This window comes from Heterodontus francisci, chromosome 4 (assembly GCF_036365525.1).
Source record: "Heterodontus francisci isolate sHetFra1 chromosome 4, sHetFra1.hap1, whole genome shotgun sequence".
NCBI classification, from domain to species: Eukaryota; Metazoa; Chordata; class Chondrichthyes; order Heterodontiformes; family Heterodontidae; genus Heterodontus; species Heterodontus francisci.
Window position 1 is genome coordinate 39,768,058 of NC_090374.1, and position 22,953 is coordinate 39,791,010.

General features: G+C 45.2%; 1 protein-coding gene across 2 annotated transcripts in view; it reads right to left on the bottom strand.

The window, feature by feature from the left end:
• enpp6 (ectonucleotide pyrophosphatase/phosphodiesterase 6) overlaps positions 1-22,953 on the bottom strand; it is an 86,946-nt gene that overhangs the window by 58,359 nt on the left and 5,634 nt on the right. Inside the window, exons 2-3 of one of the 2 annotated variants that reach the window (XM_068029383.1) lie at positions 15,835-15,926; positions 10,408-10,587 (exon numbers count right to left, since the gene is read on the bottom strand). In XM_068029383.1, coding sequence (XP_067885484.1) covers positions 10,408-10,564 — 157 coding nt within the window. In that variant the 5' untranslated portion in view covers positions 10,565-10,587; positions 15,835-15,926. The remainder of the gene's footprint in view (positions 1-10,407; positions 10,588-15,834; positions 15,927-22,953) is intronic. The other variant, XM_068029382.1, reaches the window with a different exon arrangement.

Here is a 22,953-nt window from a genome sequence, read left to right on the forward strand (position 1 = left end):
TCGGGCCTCTTGTGCATCCCCGATTTTAATTGCTCCAATGTTGACAGCCATTCCTTCCGCTGCCCAGCCCTCCCCAAACATTTCACCTCTCTAGCTCCCTCAACTCATTTAAGATGCTCCTTAAAACCAGCCTCTTTCACTAAGCTTTTGGATGCCTGCCCTAATGGCATGGATTTTACGATCAGTGGCGAAGGAATGGCACTCTCTGGTACTTCACTGACAGCTGTCCATAAAGTTTTCAGCGGCTTTACATCAGACACATGCTCTAATCTGCCATCTGATCAAAAATGGCATTATCTACAGGGCATCTGTGAGCAGGACAAGAAACAGTGAGGCTCTTCAACCAATCAGGTTGAAAAGCCTTCACTGAGAAACGCAGAGTCTAATCCAGGTAGTATAAAGCAAGAGATATAAATTGGATTTCAATCAGGTACGGAAAGTGAAATAAAGATTGAGAAAGGCAGATGGGATTAAGGGAGAAAGATAAAAGAGACTGACCGAAGGAGTAAAAGAAAATTAATTTTTATTCTTTTTAAGATCTCCAACACTAACTAAATTCTGAAGGAATAAGATGCAAGCCTTGTAAGTTTTAATTTTCAGGGCCAGAGAGGTTGTTTGGCAGTAATTATCACTTATCACAGCAACATGTGGCAAAGGAGAGACATGCTGTGAGCGGTGAATCACCACTAGTTGCCTCACTCTGCCATTAACCTCACAAAAATGGGAACTCGCCCTAAATACAAATGAATCGCATTGCAGGCATCTAGGGCTGGTACTTCATGCTGTAAGGAACCTGTTAATTCTGTCATTTATAGTCTTAACATGAAACTCAATCCAGAAAGGGAAGAGAAACTGTGGTATCTCATTCCTGCAGGTAGTAAATCGTGTCTGGAGGCTTTTAAATGTTTAAATTTTAAAATGTTTTTCTTATTTTTTATTTTATTTTTTCACTCTCTCAGTCCAATCTTTCATCCCCTCTCTTTATTTCTCTCCACTGTGCCCTCAGTTTCTTTCTCTAACCTCAAATTTCATTTGGTTAAGGAGAAGGATCATTGGACATGACATCGATGAAGCCCCAGATGCCCGGTTGAGCTCGCCACATTGCTATCAGCTAGCACCTCCAGCAAGTTGTGACCCAAAAATAATACAAACTGAAGAGTGAGGGAAAAAATTCCAATTCACACCAATCACCGCGAGATACCCCACTCCAGCATTTTCTGGGTTATTGTTCCTTCTGTGATGGTTTCCCAACTATATACATGTTAGGTGGGTGAAGTTCCGTTTTTTTTAAATTCAGGACGTTCTAATCTTTGCAAGATGATACATGAATTATCAAATTAGTTCACCTTTGTACCTAGTAAGCATAAAGTTATAGCTATAAAAGAAAACTGGTATGATTCATGATTCTCAGAGGATTGTATCTTTAATTTAAAAAAAACAAGAAATGCTGGAAATGTTCAGAAGAAGGGTGACCGACCTGAAACATTAACTCTGCTTCTCTCTCAACAGATGCTGCCAGACCTGCTGAGTATTTCCAGCATTTCTTGTATTTTTTCAGATTTCCAGCATCCGTAGTATTTTGCTTGTATCTTTAATTAAATCATATTCTTTACTAACATTTGCACACTGTATTTATACTGTACAATGCCACCCAAAACTGAAGCACTCTGGGATACCTTCACTGTGTGTGTTGTGGAACCTGTCCCATAGACACTGCGGGGTGGATTCCATGTATCAATTGACATCATTCTGTGGCACTAACAACGTTGAGAGAGTATAAGAGAAAACAGTAAATCGGGAAGTAGTGATCAGATGACGTAAAGCTTTGGTTTTACAACCTGAAGATGGCAGAAAGGAAGAAAGGTTAGGCAAGGTCAAAAGTTCCAGAGTTTTGAGGACCTGGGAAAACGTGACCACAGAAGGAGGTGGTGTGATAAATCTTGTTTGCAACACAGCAGGGATATGGGGAGGAAAAATTATATGGAGGGCAGCATATTTGGACTTTAGCAGAAACAAAAGAGGAGGAATGATCAGCATACAGTCAATATTTCTTCTCTTTCACTATTTTATTGTGACGATGATAACAACATGACAATGTACATTTATATAGCGTCTTTAACACAGTAAAACATCCCAAGGTACTTCACAGGAGCATTAACAAATAAATTTTCACACTGAGCCACCTAAGAATATATTAGGATAGGGGACAAAAAACTTGATCAAAGAGGCAGGTTTTAGAATTAGAATTAGAATATTACAGCGCAGTACAGGCCCTTCGGCCCTCGATGTTGCGCCGAGCTGTGAAACCATCTGACCTACACTATTCCATTTTCATCCATGTGTCTATCCAATGTCCACTTAAATGCCCTTAAAGTTGGCGAATCTACTACTGCTGCAGGCAGGGCATTCCACGCCCTTACTACTCTCTGAGTAAAGAAACTACCTCTCACATCTGTCCTATATCTATCACCCCTCAACTTGAAGCTATGTCCCCTCGTGTTTGCCATCACCATCCGAGGAAAAAGACGCTCACTATCCACCCTATCTAACCCTCTGATTATCTTATATGTCTCTATTAAGTCACCTCTCCTCCTCCTTCTCTCCAACGAAAACAACCTCAAGTCCCTCAGCCTTTCCTCGTAAGACCTTCCCTCCATACCAGGCAACATCCTAGTAAATCTCCTCTGCACCCTTTCCATAGCTTCCACATCCTTTCTATAATGCGGTGACCAGAACTGCACGCAATACTCCAGGTGCGGTCTCACCAGAGTCTTGTACAGCTGCAGCATGACCTCGTGGCTCCGAAACTCGACCCCCCTACTAATAAAAGCTAACACACCATATGCCTTCTTAACAGCCCTATTAACCTGGTTAGCAACCTTCAGGGATTTATGCACCTGGACACCAAGATCTCTCTGTTCATCTACACTAACAAGAATCTTCCCATTAGCCCAGTACTCTGCATTCCTGTTACTCCTTCCAAAGTGAATCACCTCACACTTTTCCGCATTAAACTCCATTTGCCATCTCTCAGCCCAGCTCTGCAGCCTATCTATGTCTCTCTGTACCCTACAACATCCTTCGGCACTATCCACAACTCCACCGACCTTAGTGTCATCTGCAAATTTACTAACCCACCCTTCTACACCCTCTTCCAGGTCATTTATAAAAATTACAAACAGCAATGGCCCCAAAACAGATCCTTGCGGTACACCACTAGTAACTAAACTCCAGGATGAACATTTGCCATCAACCACCACCCTCTGTCTTCTTTCAGCTAGCCAATTTCTGATCCAAAGCTCTAAATCACCTTCAACCCCATACTTGCGTATTTTCTGCAATAGCCTACCGTGGGGAACCTTATCAAACGCCTTACTGAAATCCATATACACCACATCCACTGCTTTACCCTCATCCACCTGTTTGGTCACCTTCTCGAAAAACTCAATAAGGTTTGTGAGGCACGACCTACCCGTCACAAAACCGTGCTGACTATCTCTAATGTACTTATTCTTTTCAAGATGATTATAAATCCTGTCTCTTATAACCTTTTAAGGAGTGTTTTAAAGGAGAGAGTGGTAGAGAAGCTCCGAGGTTTAGGAAGGGAATCTCAAAGCTTACGGTTAGGATTGAAGAGGGATTGAGGAAAAAAATGAGAGAAGAATCCTGCCAAGGAATACAAGAGAGGTGTGGGAAATAGAAAAGCTTCTCCAGATACGGAAGTAGTATTCAAGGCTTAGATGGACAAGGATTTCATATCATGGAAATACTGAGGCCTAGAATACTGATGGTAAAGAAGGATGAACTATCAAAGATAGCCAATGTTGGCTGGGCTGGCAAAGAAACTAAAATGGAAAGAAATAAGATTTAAATCACCAAAGTACACGGACGAGACAAGATTTAGTGAATTAACCATTGTACAGTGATGGGTGAAGCTGGTGTTTAATCTGAAGGCAGTCAATGAATGTAGAATAGAATCATCAGCAAAATTAGGCATAGTTGGATGATGCATGAAGGAGTCATTGAAGCAACAGATTGAGAGAAAAAAAGTACTGGGAACCACAGATTGATAGCAAATGATTCAGAGGATGATTGTTTAAACCAATCATAAACTGATTTGTGAGGAAATGAGATAGCTTTCGTGGAAAATCTGTCCTGAAGTGTACAGTGTAGACCCTGTCAAAGGCTTTGGAGACATCAAATGCAATAACAAATACATCATCAGAGATATGTAACATAGAGATCACCAGTGCAATTTTCAAGGCCATAGATAATTTGAGATATAAAAGCCACTTCCATGATCTTAGAAAGTAACAGTTGTTGAGTATATTCAAGGCAGAGATCAATAATATTTGATACTAAGTGAATTAGGGATATATAGTGTGGGAAGGTGGAATTAAGGTAGATCAGCCATGATCTTATTGAATAACGAAGCAGGCTCAAAGGGTCGGATGGCCTACTCTTGCTCTGATCTCTTCCATTCTTATATTCTTATGAAAGGGCAATAGGCAGTAGGAGAATCACCTTTCATAAAGAGATGTTAAACATGAGTAAATCAATGATTTATTCTGTGTCTAGTAAATGAAAAACTACTAAGGGTGCATCTGGAACACCAACGTTTGAATAAGGTCAGAAATTCCAGCCCTCAAACAAGGATAGCAGCTTAAACATTGAAAGAGAAAAACTTTGTGCCCAGATCTTTGGTTCAGGTCTCCATCCCAACCTGGATCCACATTCGCCAGTGTCAAAGAGTGTCCCCCTGAAATTCAACTCCCAATGCCCACCTCCCTAGTGATTAATATTGTAAAGCTATCCTGTAAGGTTTACTCCTCCCTCGGGATCATTCCTTCGAGCTTGTAAACTGTGGCTCAGTAGGTAGCTCTCTTGCTTCTGGGTCAGAAAGTTGTGGGTTTAAGTCATACAGTCAGAGTCGTACAGCATAGAAACAGGCCCTTCAGCCCACCGCAACCATGCCGACCATAATGCCTATCTATTCTAATCCCACCTGCCTGCATTAATTCCATATCCCTCTATGCCTTGCTCATTCAAGTACCTGTCCAGATGCCTCTTAAATGTCGCTACTGTTCCTGCCTCCACCACCTCCTCAAGCAGCTCATTCCAGATACCCACTATTCTTTGTGTGAAAAATTTACCTCTATGATCCCCTTTAAACCTCCTCCCTCTCACCATAAATCTATGCCCTCTAGTTTTAGTCACCCCTACCATGGGAAACAGACTCTGGCTATCTACCCTATTGATGCCTCTCATAATTTTATATACCTCTATCATGTCCCCTCTCAGCCTCCTTCGCTCCAGGGAAAACAGACCCAGCCTATCTCAAGCCCTCCAAACCAGGCAACATCCTTGTGAATCTTTTCTGCACCCTTTCTAGCTTAATCACATCTTTCCTGCAGTGCAGCGACCAGAACTTCACACAGTACTCCAAATGTGGCCAAACCAATGTTGTGTACAACTGTTACATGAGGTCCCAACTCTTGTAATCAATGCCTCGGCCGATGAAGGCAAGCATGCCATACGCCTTCTTCACCACCCTGTCTACCTGTGTTGCCACTTTCAGGGAATTATGTATTTGCACCTCAAGGTCTCTCTGCTCAACAACACTCCCCAGGGCCCTGCCATTCACTGTATATGTCCTGCCCTGGTTTAACTTCCCAAAATGCATCACTTCACACTTGTCTGCGTTAAATTCCATTTGCCACTCCCTTGCCCACTTTCCAAGTTGATCTATATCTTGTTGTATCCTTAGACAACCTTCTTCACTGTCCACTATACCACCACTTTTGGTGTCATCTGCAAACGTACTAATCATGCCCCTTACATTCACATCCAAGTCATTAATATATATGACAAACAGAGGGCCCAGCACCGATCCCTGCTGCACACCACTGGTCACCAGCCTCCAATCTGAAAAACAACCCCCCACTACCACCCTGTGCCTCCTATCACCAAGCCAATTTTGTATCCAATTTGCGAGCTCACCCTGGATCCCATGTGTTCTAACCTTCTGGACCAGCCTACCATGCAGGTCCTTGTCAAAGGCCTTGAGAAGGTGAGTGCAAAAATCAAGGCTGACACTCCAGTGCTGTACTGATGGAGTGCTGCACTGTTGGAGTTGCCATCTGTCAGATAAGATATTAAACCAAGGCCCCATCTATCCTCTCAAACGATCCAATGGTACTATTTTAAAGAAAAGCAGGGAAGGTGTCCTAGTCAATATTTATCTCTCAATCAACAACACAAAAAGAGATTATCTGGTCATTATCACATTGCTGCTTGTGGGAGCTTGCTGTGCGCAAATGGGCTGTCACGTGTTCTACAATACAACAGTAGCTACATTCAAAAAGTATTTCATTTGTAAAGTGCTTTAGAATGTCCTGTGGTTGTGAATGGTGCTATATAAATGCAAGTGTCTCTTTCCAACTGGGTCCCAACATAAGAACAAAGAAGAACAAAGAAAATTACAGCACAGGAAAAGGCCCTTCGGCCCTCCAAGCCTGCGCTGATCCAGATCCTCTATCTAAACATGACACCTATTTTCTAAGGTTCTGTATCTCTTTTCTTCCTGCCCATTCATGTATCTGTCTAGATACATCTTAAAAGACGCTATCGTGCCCGCGTCTACCACCTCCGCTGGCAACGCGTTCCAGGCACCCACCACCCTCTGCGTAAAGAACTTTCCACGCATATCCCCCCTAAACTTTTCCCCTCTCACTTTGAACTTGTGACCCCTAGTAATTGAATCCCCCACTCTGGGAAAAAGCTTCTTGCTATCCACCCTGTCTATACCTCTCATGATTTTGTACACCTCAATCAGGTCCCCCCTCAACCTCCGTCTTTCTAATGAAAATAATCCTAATCTCCTCAACCTCTCTTCATAGCTAGCGCCCTCCATACCAGGCAACATCCTGGTGAACCTCCTCTGCACCCTCTCCAAAGCATCTACATCCTTTTGGTAATGTGGCGACCAGAACTGCACGCAGTATTCCAAATGTGGCCGAACCAAAGTCTTATACAACTGTAACATGACCTGCCAACTCTTGTACTCAATACCCCGTCCGATGAAGGAAAGCATGCCGTATGCCTTCTTGACCACTCTATTGACCTGCGTTGCCACCTTCAGGGAACAATGGACCTGAACACCCAAATCTCTCTGTACATCAATTTTCCCCAGGACTTTTCCATTTACTGTATAGTTCACTCTTGAATTGGATCTTCCAAAATGCATCACCTCGCATTTGCCCGGATTGAACTCCATCTGCCATTTCTCTGCCCAACTCTCCAGTCTATCTATATTCTGCTGTATTCTCTGACAGTCCCCTTCACTATCTGCTACTCCACCAATCTTAGTGTCGTCTGCAAACTTGCTAATCAGATCACCTATACTTTCCTCCAAATCATTTATGTATATCACAAACAACAGTGGGCCCAGCACGGATCCCTGTGGAACACCACTGGTCACACGTCTCCATTTTGAGAAACTCCCTTCCACTGCTACTCTCCGTCTCCTGTTGCCCAGCCAGTTCTTTATCCATCTAGCTAGTACACCCTGGACCCCATGCGACTTCACTTTCTCCATCAACCTACCATGGGGAACCTTATCAAACGCCTTACTGAAGTCCATGTATATGACATCTACAGCCCTTCCCTCATCAATCAACTTTGTCACTTCCTCAAAGAATTCTATTAAGTTGATAAGACATGACCTTCCCTGCACAAAACCATGTTGCCTATCACTGATAAGCCCATTTTCTTCCAAATGGGAATAGATCCTATCCCTCAGTATCTTCTCCAGCAGCTTCCCTACCACTGACGTCAGGCTCACCGGTCTATAATTACCTGGATTTTCCCTGCTACCCTTCTTAAACAAGGGGACAACATTAGCAATTCTCCAGTCCTCCGGGACCTCACCCGTGTTTAAGGATGCTGCAAAGATATCTGTTAAGGCCCCAGCTATTTCCTCTCTCTCTTCCCTCAGTAACCTGGGATACATCCCATCCGGACATGGGGACTTGTCCACCTTAATGCCTTTTAGAATACCCGACATGTCCTCCCTCCTTATGCCGACTTGACCTAGAGTAATCAAACATCTGTCCCTAACCTCAACATCCGTCATGTCCCTCTCCTCGGTGAATACCGATGCAAAGTACTCGTTTAGAATCTCACCCATTTTCTCTGACTCCACGCATAATTTTCCTCCTTTGTCCTTGAGTGGGCCAATCCTTTCTCTAGTTACCCTCTTGCTCCTTATATATGAATAAAAGGCTTTGGGATTTTCCTTAACCCTGTTTGCTAAAGATATTTCATGACCCCTTTTAGCCCTCTTAATTCCTCGTTTCAGATTGGTCCTACATTCCCGATATTCTTCCAAAGCTTCGTCTTTCTTCAGCCGCCTAGACCTTATGTATGCTTCCTTTTTCCTCTTAGCTAGTTTCACAATTTCACCTGTCATCCATGGTTCCCTAATCTTGCCATTTCTATCCCTCATTTTCACAGGAACATATCTCTCCTGCACGCTAATCAACCTCTCTTTAAAAGCCTCCCACATATCAAATGTGGATTTATCTTCAAACAGTTGCTCCCAATCTACATCCCCCAGCTCCTGCCGAATTCTGGTATAGTTGGCCTTCCCCCAATTCCTTTAGGACCACTCTCGTCTTTGTCCATGAGTATTCTAAAACTTACGGAATTGTAATCACTATTCCCAAAGTAGTCCCCTACTGAAACTTCAACCACCTGGCCGGGCTCATTCCCCAACACCAGGTCCAGTATGGCCCCTTCCCGAGTTGGACTATTTACATACTGCTCTAGAAAACCCTCCTGGATGCTCCTTACAAATTCTGCTCCATCTAGACCTCTAACACTAAGTGAATCCCAGTCAATGTTGGGAAAATTAAAATCTCCTATCACCACCACCCTATTGCTCCTACATCTTTCCATAATCTGTTTACATATTTGTACCTCTATCTCACGCTCACTGTTGGGAGGCCTGTAGTACAGCCCGAACATTGTCACCGCACCCTTCCTATTTTTGAGTTCTGCCCATATTGCCTCACTGCTCGAGTCCTCCATAGTGCCCTCCTTCAGCACAGCTGTGATATCCTCTTTGACCAGTACTGCAACTCCTCCACCCCTTTTACCTCCCTCTCTATCCCGCCTGAAGCATCGATATCCTGGGATATTTAGTTGCCAATCGTGCCCTTGCCTCAACCAAGTCTCAGTAATAGAAATAACATCATACTCCCAGGTACCAATCCAGGCCCTAAGTTCATCTGCCTTACCTGCTACACTTCTTGCATTAAAACAAATGCACCTCAGACCACCAGTCCCTTTACATTCATCATCTGCTCCCTGCCTACTCTTCCCCTTAGTCACGCTGACTTCATTATCTAGTTCCTTACAGGCTTTAGTTGCTACCTCCTTACTGTCCACTGACCTCCTCATTTGGTTCCCATCCCCCTGCCACATTAGTTTAAACCCTCCCCAACAGCGTTAGCAAAAGCACCCCCAAGGACATTGGTTCCAGTCCGGCCCAGGTGTAGACCGTCCAATTTGTAATAGTCCCACCTCCCCGAGAACCGGTCCCAACGTCCCAAAAATCTGAACCCCTCCCTCCTGCACCATCTCTCAAGCCACGCATTCATCCTGACTATTCTTTCATTTCTACTCTGACTAGTTTCCAGCCATTCTGGCATATTCTTGCCAAAGGTGGCTGGAAGTACACTAAATTGGCCGTGAATTATTGGGGCCAACGGGGATAATTTGACAAGTCAGCACTACCATCAGCAGGTGGCCTTGTTCCCCCCTGCCATCGCACATTGGAAATTTGGGCATGGACTACCCACAACATTCCCACTACCGACTGAGGCACCAGGCCAACAGCACAGACTCAAAGTTCTGCTTAATAAAACAAGAGCCATGCATCTGAGCACAACAATTACATGTGATTCCGTGACTGTCAAAGCACCCAGTTTTAAAAGAAATGTAAGTTTGAAAAAAAAAGTTATATACCCACCCAAATTCCCAACACATTCTTATATAGACATAAAATGGATTCACAGAAAACACATACACTGCCTGTAACTCCCTGAGTCTACCTGCATCTTGTTTCAGGGGAAACAAGGCTTTGTTTCTTGAAAATTATTCCCTCATATTACATCTGGCTCAGAAGCCACAAGCAAGAAATGAAAAGCAAGGCCAAAGGAAGGGAGTTGGAGAGTGGGGGAGGTCACAAGAAGTCAGTCTAGTTTGCATACTTGTATCCCTGCTGTACTCATTCATTGTTATTGATGCCACTATCAGTTGCTGAAACAATTCGATGTTAGGTGGCAACATTAAATTAATCATGAAGATGGTAGTAGAAAGGCTCATGCAATGCCAAATACTAACCAGGCCAGTAATACATATAAACTTGTTTCTTATTCTTCACCATGGTAACCCAGATGGGCTCTGACGCGTCCCACCACATAGGGAGTCGGCTGTCCTCATTCTCACCAATCAGAAATGACTTGTTCGTTTTCTCATCCCACATATAATTTCCAGTCATCTGGTGCACATCGCAATGCTGTCCTGTAAGAAGAACGGAGACTGAAATAAACATGAGACTTCTCTTCACATACACTTCATCCTTTCATCGATCAATCTTTTGCTAGTCAACTTGTGTTTGGTATAGTTCACCAATTTTTTTTTTTTTTTCCCTTTTTTTGTTTCGGAGGACCGGGGACTGCTGGGTAGGGGAAAACTATTTATTTGGGCAGTTTTAAAATCTTTGTCTTTTGCGAGGAGCAGCCTTGATAGAACGGGGTGCGGAGCGGACTTTCAGCTGAGCGGTCAATTTCAGTAAGTTACAAGTTAATCCCTTTTTTGTTTCGGAGGACCGGGGACTGCTGGGTAGGGGAAAACTATTTATTTGGGCAGTTTTAAAATCTTTGTCTTTTGCGAGGAGCAGCCTTGATAGAACGGGGTGCGGAGCGGACTTTCAGCTGAGCGGTCAATTTCAGTAAGTTACAAGTTAATCCCTTTTTTTGTTTCGGAGGACCGGGGACTGCTGGGTAGGGGAAAACTATTTATTTGGGCAGTTTTAAAATCTTTGTCTTTTGCGAGGAGCAGCCTTGATAGAACGGGGTGCGGAGCGGACTTTCAGCTGAGCGGTCAATTTCAGTAAGTTACAAGTTAATCCCTTTTTTTGTTTCGGAGGACCGGGGACTGCTGGGTAGGGGAAAACTATTTATTTGGGCAGTGGCAGTACCCGAGACACTACACGTGTAGTGTCTCCCACCCACCCTCCTCCTCTAACCAAAAAAAAAGGACTCTAGGGTGTTGATAAGGTAAGCTTTTTATTTAAAACTTCAGTCCGTCGGATTGCTAAGCGAACAAGTTTTGACTTTTTTTTCGTTTGGTTTTTCAGTAGATTTATTGGGAATCTAGAATAGTGGGAATGGAGGTAAAGGCAGTTGTATGTTCCTCCTGCAGAATGTGGGAGGTAGGGGTCGCCAAGAGTGTCCCTGCTGACTGCATCTGCGGGAAGTGCACGCAACTCCAGCTGCTCGCAGACCGCGTTAGGGAACTGGAGCTGGAGCTGGATGAACTTCGGATCATTCGGGAGGCGGAGGGGATTATTGACAGGAGTTATAGGGAGGCAGTCACACCTCAGGTAAAAGAAGTAGGTAGATGGGTTACCGTCAGGGGAAGGAAAGGGAACCAGCAGGCAGTGCAGGGATCCCCTGTGGCCGTTTCCCTCAACAACAGGTATACCGTTTTGGATACTGTTGGGGGGGATGACTTACCAGGGGTAAGCAATGGGGTGCAGGTCTCTGGCACAGAGTCTGTCCCTGTTGCTCAGAAGGGAAAAGGGAAGAGGAGCAGAGCATTAGTCATTGGGGACTCCATAGTTAGGGGAACAGATAGGAGGTTCTGTGGGAACGAGAGAGACTCACGGTTGGTGTGTTGCCTCCCAGGTGCCAGGGTACGTGATGTCTCCGATCGTGTTTTTGGGATCCTTAAGGGGGAGGGGGAGCACCCCCAAGTCGTGGTCCACATAGGCACCAATGACATAGGTAGGAAGAGAGATGGGGATTTAAGGCAGAAATTCAGGGAGCTAGGGTGGAAGCTTAGAGCGAGAACAACCAGAGTTGTTATCTCTGGGTTGTTGCCTGTGCCACGTGCTAGCGAAGAGAGGAATAGGGAGAGAGAGGAGTTGAACACGTGGCTGCAGGGATGGTGTAGGAGGGAGGGCTTTGGTTTCCTGGATAATTGGGGCTCTTTCTGGGGTAGGTGGGACCTCTACAAACAGGATGGTCTTCACCTGAACCAGAGGGGTACCAATATCCTGGGGGGGGGAGATTTGCTAGTGCTCTTCGGGGGGGTTTAAACTAATTCAGCAGGGGAATGGGAACCTAAATTGTAGTGCCAGTGTACAGGATGTTGAGAGTAGTGAGGGCAGGGATAAGGTTACAGGGACGCAAGAGGGCACTGGCAAGCAAGAACCTGGTTTAAAGTGTGTCTACTTCAACGCCAGGAGCATCCGGAATAAGGTGGGTGAGCTTGCAGCATGGGTTGGTACCTGGGATCCTGATGTTGTGGCCATTTCGGAGACATGGGTAGAGCAGGGGCAGGAATGGATGTTGCAGGTTCCGGGATTTAGATGTTTCAGAAAGAACAGAGAAGAGGGTAAAAGAGGGGGGGGTGTGGCATTGTTAATCAAGGAAAGTATTACAGCGGCAGAAAGGACGTTTGAGGACTCGTCTACTGAGGTAGTATGGGCCGAGGTTAGAAACAGGAGAGGAGAGGTCACCCTGTTGGGAGTTTTCTATAGACCTCCGAATAGTTCCAGAGATGTAGAGGAAAGGATAGCGAAGATGATTCTCGACAGGAGCGAGAGTAACAGGGTAGTGGTTATGGGGGACTTTAACTTTCCAAATATTGACTGGAAATACTATAGTTCGAGTACTTTAGATGGGTCTGTTTTTGTCCAGTGTGTGCAGGAGGGTTTTCTGACACAGTATGTGGACAGGCCAACCAGGGGCGATGCCACATTGGATTTGGTACTGGGTAATGAACCCGGCCAGGTGTTCGATTTAGATGTAGGTGAGCACTTTGGCGATAGTGATCACAATTCGGTTAGGTTTACCTTAGCGATGGGCAGGGACAGGTATATACCGCAGGGCAAGAATTATAGCTGGGGGAAAGGAAATTATGACGCGATTAGGCAAGATTTAGGATGTGTAGGATGGGGAAGGAAACTGCAGGGGATGGGCACAAACGAAATGTGGAGCTTATTCAAGGAGCAGCTAATGCGTGTCCTTGATAAGTATGTACCTGTCAGGCAGGGAGGAAGTTGTCGAGCAAGGGAGCCGTGGTTTACTCAAGAAGTTGAAGCGCTTGTCAAGAGGAAGAGGGCGGCTTATGTTAGGATGAGACGTGAAGGCTCAGTTAGGGCGCTTGAGAGTTACAAGCTAGCCAGGAAGGATCTAAAGGGAGGGCTAAGAAGAGCAAGGAGAGGACACGAGAAGTCATTGGCGGATAGGATCAAAGAAAACCCTAAGGCTTTCTATAGGTATATCAGGAATAAACGAATGATAAGAGTTAGAACAGGGCCAATCAAGGATAGTAGTGGGAAGTTGTGTGCGGAATCAGAGGAGATAGGGGAAGCGTTAAATGAATATTTTTCGTCAGTATTTACAGTAGAGAAAGAAAATGTTGCCGAGGAGATTACTGAGATACAGCCTACTAGGCTAGATGGGATTGAGATTCACAAGGAGGAGGTGTTAGCAATTTTGGAAAGAGTGAAAATAGATAAGTCCCCTGGGCCAGATGGGATTTATCCTAGGATTCTCTGGGAAGCCAGGGAGGAGATTGCAGAGCCGTTGTTGTTGATCTTTAAGTCGTCATTGTCGACAGGAGTAGTGCCGGAGGACTGGAGGATAGCAAATGTTGTCCCCTTGTTCAAGAAGGGGAGTAGAGACAGCCCTGGTAATTATAGACCTGTGAGCCTTACTTCGGTTGTGGGTAAAATGTTGGAAAAGGTTATAAGAGACAGGATTTATAATCATCTTGAAAAGAATAAGTTCATTTGCGATAGTCAGCACGGTTTTGTGAAAGGTAGGTCGTGCCTCACAAACCTTATTGAGTTTTTCGAGAAGGTGACCAAACAGGTGGATGAGGGTAAAGCCGTGGATGTGGTGTATATGGATTTCAGTAAGGCGTTTGATAAGGTTCCCCACGGTAGGCTATTGCAGAAAATACGCAAGTATGGGGTTGAAGGTGATTTAGAGCTTTGGATCAGAAATTGGCTAGCTGAAAGAAGACAGAGGGTGGTGGTTGATGGCAAATGTTCATCCTGGAGTTTAGTTACTAGTGGTGTACCGCAAGGTTCTGTTTTGGGGCCACTGCTGTTTGTCATTTTTATAAACGACCTGGATGAGGGTGTAGAAGGGTGGGTTAGTAAATTTGCGGATGACACGAAGGTCGGTGGAGTTGTGGATAGTGTCGAAGGGTGTTGTAGGGTACAGAGGGACATAGATAGGCTGCAGAGCTGGGCTGAGAGATGGCAAATGGAGTTTAATGCGGAGAAGTGTGAGGTGATTCACTTTGGAAGGAGTAACAGCAATGCAGAGTACTGGGCTAATGGGAAGATTCTTGGTAGTGTAGATGAGCAGAGAGATCTTGGTATCCAGGTACATAAATCCCTGAAAGTTGCTACCCAGGTTAATAGGGCTGTTAAGAAGGCATATGGTGTGTTAGCCTTTATTAGTAGGGGGATCGAGTTTCAGAGCCACGGGGTCATGATGCAGCTGTACAAAACTCTGGTGAGGCCGCACCTGGAGTATTGCGTGCAGTTCTGGTCACCGCATTATAGGAAGGATGTCGAAGCTTTGGAAAGGGTGCAGAGGAGATTTACTAGGATGTTGCCTGGTATGGAAGGAAGGTCTTACGAGGAAAGGCTGAGGGACTTGGGGTTGTTTTCGTTAGAGAGAAGGAGGAGGAGAGGTGACTTAATAGAGACATACAAGATAATCAGAGGGTTAGATAGGGTGGATAGTGAGAGTCTTTTTCCTCGGATGAGGATGGCAAACACGAGGGGACATAGCTTTAAGTTGAGGGGTGAAAGATATAGGACAGATGTCAGAGGTAGTTTCTTTACGCAGAGAGTAGTAGGGGCGTGGAACGCCCTGCCTGCAACAGTAGTAGACTCGCCAACTTTAAGGGCATTTAAGTGGTCATTGGATAGACATATGGATGTAAATGGAATAGTGTAGGTCAGATGATCGGCGCAACATCGAGGGCCGAAGGGCCTGTACTGCGCTGTAATATTCTAATTCTAATTCTAATTAATTAAAATATCATTGGTGATGAGATTTATTGATTTTAACTTGATTTTTATAGCTGGTCCAACCTATGTCCTCTATTAACTTTAAAAGTAAAATTGATAGGTAAATTGGCCATTATAAATTGCCCCTAGTATAGGTAGGTGGTAGGGGAATATAAGGAAGGTGGGGATGTGGTAGGAATATGGGATTAGTGTCGGATTAGTATAAATGGGTGGTTGATGGTCGGCACAGACTCGGTGGGCCGAAGGGCTTGTTTCAGTGCTGTATCTCTAAATAAATAAAAATAAATAAATTAACCTTGTAGCCAATGAATTCAATTTGTGATATGTGAAAATATAAAGGGGCTCTGCCAAATACGTATATTCACCAGCGGCCCTGAGCTTAACTTAGTTCAGACAAGTAAATTGATCCACTCTCTGTAAGGGTTAGCATACTGAAAGAGATTGTTCAGAAGCATCCTCTCAAATTAAACATTTGCTGAACTCACTCAGTTTGTTGAGGTCAATTGTGGAACTTTATCACGGCCCTGACAGAGATCTGCTAACTCAGCAGAGTTCAGGAATCAAACCTGTGGGAAGTCTGAAAAAACATCAAACCAAGCATTACTAATTTCCTCCTTTAATCCCAGGAGGCTTGTGGATATTTAATCCTTTTAGTCTCTACATAACACATTTTTACTCATTTCCACTTAGGTCATTGATCAGTTAACCAATTGACCTTAACTAGAATTTGTCTTAATAAAAGCTATTGAAAAGGATCCATAGAATATATCTACTACTTGAGACTTTAGCACTCCCTCCTATTTTCTTAGAGGTAGGGGTCGTTGTAGATATACAATAGTTCTATTGGCATTTGAGGGAAGGGGAGGCAGATAGACACAGTTATGATTGGGGGGGCGGGGTTTGTATCTAGATGTTCCCCGACTTTTCTCTTTTTAGATGCAGGCAGACTTGCCGCACACTTCCAGCATATTTTGTTGTTATTGAAGACTTCAGGGTTCTTTTCCGTTTTATTTTAACTGATTTTATATTGGGGTTAGAAACTGGCAGCAGCCAGGCACACACTTGCTGGGTTCACTGCGGCCATTTAAGAGTACCACCCTATGATTTTGCAAACAGGTGTTAGGCCAATCGCATATGCTTCTGAGAGGTCTAACACTCATTGAAGGACCGTTGTGTTGAAGCGGACTGCCCAGAGCAAAGCAGGATCTGGGGCCTGTTCCACTCGGGTTTTCCAGTCATTCATGTGGCTTAGCAAGCAGCCACGAAAGGAAAATTAAACAGCTTTGCCTTCTCTATTTGATGGCTAGTTAAAATAAAGTTTTCTCACTCTGTACATGAAAACTAGGTGGAAGTGCTTAAATTTAACTTTGAAGGGTCCAGAGCACATAACTCCGATCTTTTAACAAAATTATTTTGACATTTCTTTTCCTTTCAGCACAAAAGAACAGCCAGTCACTGTGCAAATGACTACTGGCAACACTTATGCAGTCGTATTCAGCTGGCCTCCAACACCGGAAACATCAGAGGAATGTCTGATGGCATTAAGAGAACTTTCGGGCAACCATCAAGAAGATCGCACCACCCCCCTCAAGTCTAAATCAGGGGAAACGATCAGTGACCAACACAAGCAAATGAACCGCTGCGTGGAGCACTACCTAGAACTGTACTCCAGGGAAAATGTTGTCACTGATACTGCCATCATTTCAGCCCAGTCTCTGCCAGTCATGGATGAACTGGACGAACAGCCAACAAAATCGGGAACTCAGTGATGCCATTGATTCTCTAGCCAGTGGAAAAGTCCCTGGAAAGGACGACATTACCCCTGAAATAATCAAGAGTGCCAAGCCTGCTATACTCTCATCACTCCATGAACTGCTTTGCCTGTGCTGGGATGAGGGAGCAGTACCACAGGACATGCACGATGCCAATATCATCACCCTCTATAAGAACAAGGGTGACCGCGGTGACTGTGACAACTATTGTGGAATCTCCCTGCTCAGCGTAGTGGGTAAAGTCTTCACTCGAGTCATTTTAAACAGACTCCAGAAGCTGGCTGAGCGTGTCTACCCTGAGGTACAGTGCGGCTTTCGAGTAGAGAGATTGACCATTGACATGCTGTTCTCCCTTCGCCAGCTACAGGAGAAATGCCACGAACAACAGATGCCCCTCTATGTTGCCTTCATAGATCTCACCAAAGCCTTTGACCTCGTCAGCAGACGTGGTCTCTTCAGACTACTAGCAAAGATCGGATGTCTACCAAAGCTACGACGTATCATCACCTCATTCCATGACAATATGAAAGGCACAATTCAGCATAGCGGCGCCTCATCAGACCCCTTTCCTATCCTGAGTGGCGTGAAACAGGGCTGTGTTCTCACACCTACACTGTTTGGGATCTTCTTCTCACTGCTGCTCTCACATGCGTTCAAGTCTTCAGAAGAAGGAATTTTCCTCCACACAAGATCAGATGGCAGGTTGTTCAACCTTGCCCATCTAAGAGCGAAGACCAAAGTACAGAAAGTCCTCATCAGGGAACTCCCCTTTGCTGACGATGCTGCATTAACATCCCACACAGAAGAGTGTCTGTAGAGTCTCATCGACAGGATTGTGGCTGCCTGCAACGAATTTGGCCTAACCATCAGCCTCAAGTAAACGAAGATCATGGGACAGGACGTCAGAAATGCTCCATCCATCAATATCGGTGACCACGCTCTGGAAGTGGTTCAAGTGTTCACCTACCTAGGCTCAACTATCACCAGTAACCTGTCTCTCGATGCAGAAATCAACAAGCGCATGGGAAAGGCATCCACTGCTATGTCCAGACTGGCCAAGAGGCTGTGGGAAAATGGCGCACTGACACAGAACACAAAAGTCCGAGTGTTTCAAGCCTGTGTCCTCAATACCTTGCTCTACATCAGCCAAGAGCGACGTCTCATCTCATTCCATCTTCACTGCCTCCATAAAATCCTTGGCATCTGGTGCAGGACTGTATCTCCAACGCGGAGGTCCAGAAGCCCTCGAGGCGGCCAACATCCCCAGCAGATACACCCTACTGAGTCAGTGGCGCTTGAGATGGCTTGGCCACCTGAGTTGCATGGAAGATGGCAGGATGCCCAAGGACGTATTGTACAGCGAGCTCGTCACTGGTATCAGACCCACCGGCCGTCCATGTCTCCGCTTTAAAGATGTCTACAAATGCGACATGACGTCCTGTGGCATTGACCACAAGTTGCGGGAGTCAGTTGCCAGCGTTCGCCAGAGCTGGCGGACAGCCATAAAGGCGGGGCTAAAGAGTGGCGAGTCAAAGAGACTCAGCTGTTGGCTGGAAAAAGACAGAAGTGCAAGGAGAGAGCCACTGTGTAACAGCCCCGACAATCAATTTTATCTGCAGCGCCTGTGGAACAGTCTGTCACTCTAGAATTAGCTTTTATAGCCACTCCAGGCGCTGCTTCACAAACCACTGACCACCTCCAGGCGCTTAGCCATTGTCTCTCGAGACAAGGAGACCAAAGAAGAATATTAACAAGAAACATTTGTCTTATCATAGAATCATAGAATGATACAGCACAAAATCAGGCCATGCAACCCATCATGCCTGTTCTGGCTCTTTGAAAGATATATCCAATTAGACCCGCTCCCCTGCCCTTTCCCCACAGCCCTGTAAATTTTTTCAACAAGTATATACACAATTTCCTTTTGAAAGTTATTATTCAATCTGTTTCAACTACGGTTTCAGGCAGTGCTGCAGAAAAATGTTATCTTCATGTCACCTCTGCTCCTTTTGCCAATCACCTTAAATCTATGTTGTCTGGTTACTGACACTTCTGCCACTGGAATGTTCCTTCTTATTTACTATTTCAAATCTCGCCTTAACCTTCTCTAGTCTAAGGAGAACAACTCCAATTTCTCCGTGTAACTGAAGTCTCTCATCTCTGGTACCAATCTAGTAAATCTGCTCTGCATCCAAGGTCTTGATACCTTCCTAAAGAGTGGTACCAGAATTTTTTTTTAATTCTTTCATGAGATGTGGGCATCGCTGACTATGTCAGCATTTGTTGCCCATCCCTAATTGCCCTTGAGAAGGTGGTGGTGAGCTGCCTTCTTGAACTGCTGCAGTCCATGTGTGGTAGGTATACCCACAGTGCTGTGAGGAAGGGAATTCCAGGATTTTGATCCAGCGACAGTGAAGGAACAGTGATATAGTTCTAAGTCAGGATGGTGTGTGGCTTGGAGGGAAACTTGCAGGTGGTGGTGTTCCCATACATCTGCTGTCCTTGTCCTTCCAGGTGGTAGCGGTTCCGAGTATGGTGCTGTCGAAGGAGGTGTGCTGAGTTACTACAGTGCATCTTGTAGATGGTACGCACTGCTGCCACTGTGCATCAGTGGTGGAGGGAGTGAACATTTAAGATGGTGGATGGGGTGCCGATCAAGCAGGCTGCTTTGTCCTGGATGGTATCGAGCCTCCTGAGCGCTGTTGGGCCTGCACTCATCCAGGCAAGTGGAGAGTATTCTATTGCACTTGTGCCTTGTAGATGGTGGACAGGCTTTGGGGAGTCGGGAGGTGAGTTATTCACTGCAGAATTCTCAGCCTCTGACCTGCTCTTGTAGCCACAGTATTTATGTGGCTGCTCCAGTTCAGTTTCTGGTAAATGGTGACCCCCAGGATGTTGATTGGCCACGAAACCCCAGCAGGGGTATAACCAGCATTTTATAAAGGTTTAGCCTAACTTCCTTCCTTTTGGACGCTCTGCCCCTACTTATAAAGCTATGGATCCCGTTTGCCTTTTGAACAGTCTTCTCAACTTGTCCTGCCACTTTCAAAGACTTGTGTTTCTGCATTCCCTTTAAAGTTGAACCATTTAGTTTATTTTGCCTTTCACACTTCTCTGCACTAAATTTCTTCTGCCAGGTGACTACTCATTTTGCCAGCTGATATACAGCCCTCTGAAGTCTGTTACTATCCTCCACCTGCTTGGTGTTATTTGCAAACTTTGAAATTATGCCCTGTAGATCATTATTACACCTTACAGCACCTTTTACAGAGAATACATGAAGCATTAATATAATCGGATTTGTTGCACTGTAATTAACACTGTTGTTAAAATATGGTATAGAGGAACTTTACATTTGTAATAAAAACAGAAAGTGTTGGAAATACTCAGCAGGTCTGGCAGCATCTGTACATTTGCAATGAAAGTTTGAGTGTTGACGTTAATATAGCATGGAAAATTCCAAAGATAATGTCTGTAAAGTTAAGATTGGTTATTGCATGAAAGATTAGATTTTACTTCAGATAAGACTAGTGCTTTTTCCATGGTTCCCCATGGTAACTAGAGAAAGGATTGGCCCACTCAAGGACAAAGGAGGAAAGTTATGCGTGGAGTCAGCGAAAATGGGTGAGATTCTAAATGAGTACTTTGCATCGGTATTCACCGAGGAGAGGGACATGACGGATGTTGAGGTTAGGGACAGATGTTTGATTACTCTCGGTCAAGTCGGCATAAGGAGGGAGGAAGTGTTGGGTATTCTAAAAGGCATTAAGGTGGACAAGTCCCCAGGTCCGGATGGGATCTATCCCAGGTTACTGTGGGAAGCGAGAGAGGAAATAGTTGGGGCCTTAACAGATATCTTTGCAACTTCCTTAAACACGGGTGAGGTCCCGGAGGACTGGAGAATTGCTAATGTTGTCCCCTTGTTTAAGAAGGGTAGCAGGGATAATCCAGGTAATTATAGACCGGTGAGCCTGACGTCAGTGGTAGGGAAGCTTCTGGAGAAGATACTGAGGGATAGGATCTATTCCCATCTGGAAGAAAATGGGCTCATCAGTGATAGGCAACATGGTTTTGTGCAGGGAAGGTCATGTCTTACCAACTTAATAGAATTCTTTGAGGAAGTGACAAAGTTGATTGATGAGGGAAGGGCTGTAGATGTCATGTACATGGACTTCAGTAAGGCGTTTGATAAGGTTCCCCATGGTAGGCTGATGGAGAAAGTGAAGGCGCATGGGGTCCAAGGTGTAATAGCTAGACGGATAAAGAACTGGCTGGGCAACAGGAGACAGAGAGTAGCAGTGGAAGGGAATTTCTCAAAATGGAGACGTGTGACCAGTGGTGTTCCACAGGGATCCGTGCTCGGACCACTGTTGTTTGTGATATACATAAATGATTTGGAGGAAAGTATAGGTGGTCTGATTAGCAAGTTTGCAGACGACACTAAGATTGGTGGAGTAGCAGATAGTGAAGGGGACTGTCAGAGAATACAGCAGAATATAGATAGACTGGAGAGTTGGGCAGAGAAATGGCAGATGGAGTTCAATCCGGGCAAATGCGAGGTGATGCATTTTGGAAGATCTAATTCAAGAGTGAACTATACAGTAAATGGAAAAGTCCTGGGGAAAATTGATGTACAGAGAGATTTTGGTGTTCAGGTCCATTGTTCCCTGAAGGTGGCAACGCAGGTCAATAGAGTGGTCAAGAAGGCATACGGCATGCTTTCCTTCATCGGATGTTGTATAGGACTTTGGTTCGGCCACATTTGGAGTACTGCGTGCAGTTCTGGTCGCCACATTACCAAAAGGATGTGGATGCTTTGGAGAGGGTGCAGAGGAGGTTCACCAGGATGTTGCCTGGTATGGAAGGCGCTAGCTATGAAGAGAGGTTGAGTAGATTAGGATTATTTTCATTAGAAAGACGGAGGTTGAGGGGGGACCTGATTGAGGTGTACAAAATCATGAGAGGTATAGACAGGGTGGATAGCAAGAAGCTTTTTCCCAGAGTGGGGGATTCAATTACTAGGGGACACGAGTTCAAAGTGAAAGGGGAAAGGTTTAGGGGGGATATGCGTGGAAAGTTCTTTACGCAGAGGGTGGTGGGTGCCTGGAACGCGTTGCCAGCGGAGGTGGTAGACGCGGGCACGATAGCGTCTTTTAAGATGTATCTAGACAGATACATGAATGGGCAGGAAGTAAAGAGATACAGACCCTTAGAAAATAGGTGACAGGTTTAGATAGAGGATTTGGATCGGCATAGGCTTGGAGGGCCGGGCCTGTTCCTGTGCTGTGATTTTCTTTGTTCTTTGTTCATTTGATAAGAGGGGCATAAATATGTCTACACCCTGGGAATGAGACAGTTTTGTGTACTTAACAATTTGAAATGTAGGGCCACATTTTCCTGGCCATGTGCAGATGGGGTTGGAGGCAGGGGAGTGCTGGTGGCTGGATAAATAGCGGGGACCATCTGGCCAGCTCCCTGATGCATTGCCACCTCGAGGACTTTTCTGGGGGTGGTGAGGGGCTGGGTCTAGGGTTGTCTGTCAGCTCCATGGAGGTGGCAGCCAATTAGTGCAATTAAGGCCCCAAATAAGGACCATTTTGCGATGGCACCAGTATTTTCCCACCGTCAGAGGTGACCTCCACCGAGCGTGGAGCCCAGTAGCTCACTGGAGGCAGCCTCTGAGCGGCAGACCAGGGGGCCAATCGGAGCCAGGGGTTCTATGCCCAAATGACAGGGCCATGGGGATCAATGGCTGCAACCGCGTCCATCACTACATCTCTGGAAAGGTTTCCCCTCCACCCTTATGGCCCTACCAGTTTCAGGCCTCTTTAT